At 44.6% G+C, this 2,868-nt stretch overlaps 1 protein-coding gene across 1 annotated transcript; it reads left to right on the top strand.

Annotated features, from left to right (window-relative positions):
* Positions 1-453: 453 nt before the first annotated feature.
* LOC116499609 (keratin-associated protein 9-8-like) lies at positions 454-1,005 on the top strand. Its single transcript, XM_032204363.1, has one exon. The coding sequence runs from the start codon at positions 454-456 to the stop codon at positions 1,003-1,005; it is 552 nt and encodes a 183-aa protein (XP_032060254.1).
* The last annotated feature ends 1,863 nt before the right edge of the window (positions 1,006-2,868 follow it).

The raw sequence follows: 2,868 nt of genomic DNA, 5'->3' as shown, positions 1-2,868 counted from the left end.
ATCCTCTGGGATTAGCAGCTCAATGTCTACACAAATGGGGATGTGCTCTGTTGTGTGTTTGAGGAACTGAAAAATTGATGGACAGAGGATGGGCTCTGGAACATCTGACAACTTAAATAAGGAAATAAGGAAATAGACTATTTTAACATTATGGCTTCTTCAAAGTTAAACTGTGTGCAACTGTTAAGGGTTTATGGTTGTAGTTTGTCTAACACTGATGCTTGCAGGTTCCCAAGAAAGGAATAATCTGGTAGTGCTAGTTGTATGTATTTGAATGCAGAAATCATTCACACATGCAACTTTTCCTAATAGGCCTCTTCTGAATCCACCAGCTAACTGCTATGTATGTTTTAAGGGCTTAGGTTGGGAATTGTGGCTTACAGAGAAAAGACAAATGTCCTGATCTTGTCTGTCTCTTGTCTTTGCCTCCAGCTTTGCCAGCACCCCAGAAGAATGTCTTACTACGAGCAGTGCAAGCAGCCCTGCACGTTCCCTTCCTTCTGCGTGAAGAAATGCAATCAGTGTGTGGAGCCCTGCGAGACGGTGTGCGCGGAGCCCTGCAGCAACATCTGCGTGAAGCCATGCTCCACGCAGTGCGTGGAGGTCTGTGCCCCTAAGTGTGTGGATGTCTGCCAGGCTCCCTGTGCCTCCGAGTGTACCACATGCTGCACCACCCAGTGCGTGGAGCCCTGCAGCACCCAGTGTACCACCCAGTGCGTGGAGCCCTGCAGCACCCAGTGTACCACCCAGTGCGTGGAGCCCTGCAGCACGCAGTGCATCGAGGTCTGTCCCCCCACATGCATCGATGCCTGCATAAAGCCCTGTGCCACCCAGTGCCCGACCCACTGCACCACCCAGTGCGTGGAGCCCTGCATCAGCCAGTGCTGCACCAAGTGTGTGGAGCCCTGCCCGCCGGCGTGCGTGGAGGTGTGCGCTAAGAAGTGTGATACGTGTGAGACCGTGTGCCTGGAGCCATGCAGCACTGTCTGCTCTCACCCGTGCTAATTGCCTTAATTGAATGGGCCTTGCGAGCACCCCCAACACTTTGGTGCATTGCAATATCCACAGGCTCATGAGCATCCATGGAATGAAATACAGATTACAGACCCACCTGCGACGTACCAAGACCTCTCCCAACATGGTTATCCCACGTTTTCTTTGACTTGGAAAATATTTCTCTGAATTTTTCCAGCCTGGACCTTTTCTTCCTATGCTAATTCTGCTACTTCTAACTCAGCACCTTTTTCTTGGTAACTGCAGTTGACCATTATTATACCATGGGGCATCTTGGGAAGATATTCTGCAGAGGCTGTGCTATGAGAAGTTGGTGTTGGAAGATGTCTCCCCTTCCATTCTATAATTCTCATCTTGTCTTTTAATGCATGTCTTCTTGCCTTTCAATGTCTATGTGCAGCAATAAAAATTGACCATCGATGGCATAATGTGTCTTCTGTCTTTCTTTTGTCCCCCAATTCCTGTGTCTTCGGACCCAAGAACATCTTCCTTTAGTTTTCCTTTTAAAAAGCTGGTACAGCTGTAGAAGATTTGTGTCTAAAATGCAGTGCTGTGAACAGAGAGAGCATGCATTACAACGTTGGACAATACTAATACCATAAACAAGACATCAGCTGATGAACACTTTCCTGACAGGTATCACAGTTCTGTTCTACCTCAGAGTAATGATACAAATTTTTTTTTTTTTTTGATCTTTATGTCTCTGTATTTTGGGACCAAATCTTAGGAACTGTTAAAATGTAAATTTAAGTGGAAGAAAACCCCAAGCCCAAGAGAGAAATCATTGAAACATAATGGTGAGTTTTTAATTATTTATTTAAATCAATCTGATGGAGATGAAAATGGTATTTTCAGGGAACCTTTCCCATGATCCTCGCTGACTAAAGATAGAAAGTAGGGGATTCGGCTTCAGGAGATGAATGTTTTTGTGGTTCAGGAACAGGTCCTAGCCCTGCAAGTTTGCAGTTTTGGTCCAAAGTTTGCTGTAGATACTTTGTGTGGCTTTGGGCAAGTCTTGCCATTGTTATCTATCCATTCCCCATCTGCAACGAGGAGAAGTTACCTCCCCAGCTGATAAAGTAGTTGGCATTTCAGGTTCATTAACACCTGGCAGGGGACAATAATATTTGAATTCACTTACAGATGCATCTTTATCTAGAGACACAATTCTGAAACTGAAGGAGGCCCATTGTCTGGATGGATGTTGTACCCATTTAGACGTCGAGTTTCAGAGACAACGCTCCCATTGTCTTACATACCGTGCATGTGACTTGCTTACCTCTGTCTCCATGATGGCCATACAATTTCCATGTCTGGGATGAAGAGAATTATTACCCACCTACTGTGTCATTATGTCAAGGGTGGAGGAGGACTAATCTAGAAAAGAAAAGAGTTATATTTAGGTGTGTGTAAACACTGTTACCAAATCAGCATCTAATGAAACCTTGTGTGCAGGTTTGACAGTAGATTATTTTTTGTCTTATTTCTGTCAACGTCAAAAGGTGATATCATCAAAAAGGAATAATGATAGACAAAATACTGTATCTCACTAAGGCAAAGAAATTCTACACTGCAACACGCCTTCAGTTCAAAGTGGTGGACCAGATATTTAACAGCAAGAAAGGGGAAGGGGAGACTAAGAACATGTACCTCCAATTCTACTGTTGAACCCAAACCTTTAGGGATTCAACACAGAACTTTGCCATCCACAACCTCACAAATGACTGCTTGCTGCTGCCACATACTTCACATAAGTGCCCAGGTTAAGGCATGGAAAATGTCTTAGTCAGGAAGTCATATGCAGCTACTAAGGAGATCTGTCCCACAGGTTAGTCACCCATAATTGATGTCCAG

Source organism: Aythya fuligula, chromosome 28 (genome assembly GCF_009819795.1).
Source record: "Aythya fuligula isolate bAytFul2 chromosome 28, bAytFul2.pri, whole genome shotgun sequence".
Lineage (NCBI taxonomy): Eukaryota > Metazoa > Chordata > Aves > Anseriformes > Anatidae > Aythya > Aythya fuligula.
Note: the sequence above shows the minus strand (reverse complement) of the source record. Positions and strands in the feature narration are given on the sequence as shown.

Bases quoted from the DNA above. Each gene is read 5' to 3' on its own strand.
- LOC116499609 (XM_032204363.1), top strand. From the start codon at position 454: ATGTCTTACTACGAGCAGTGCAAGCAGCCCTGCACGTTCCCTTCCTTC.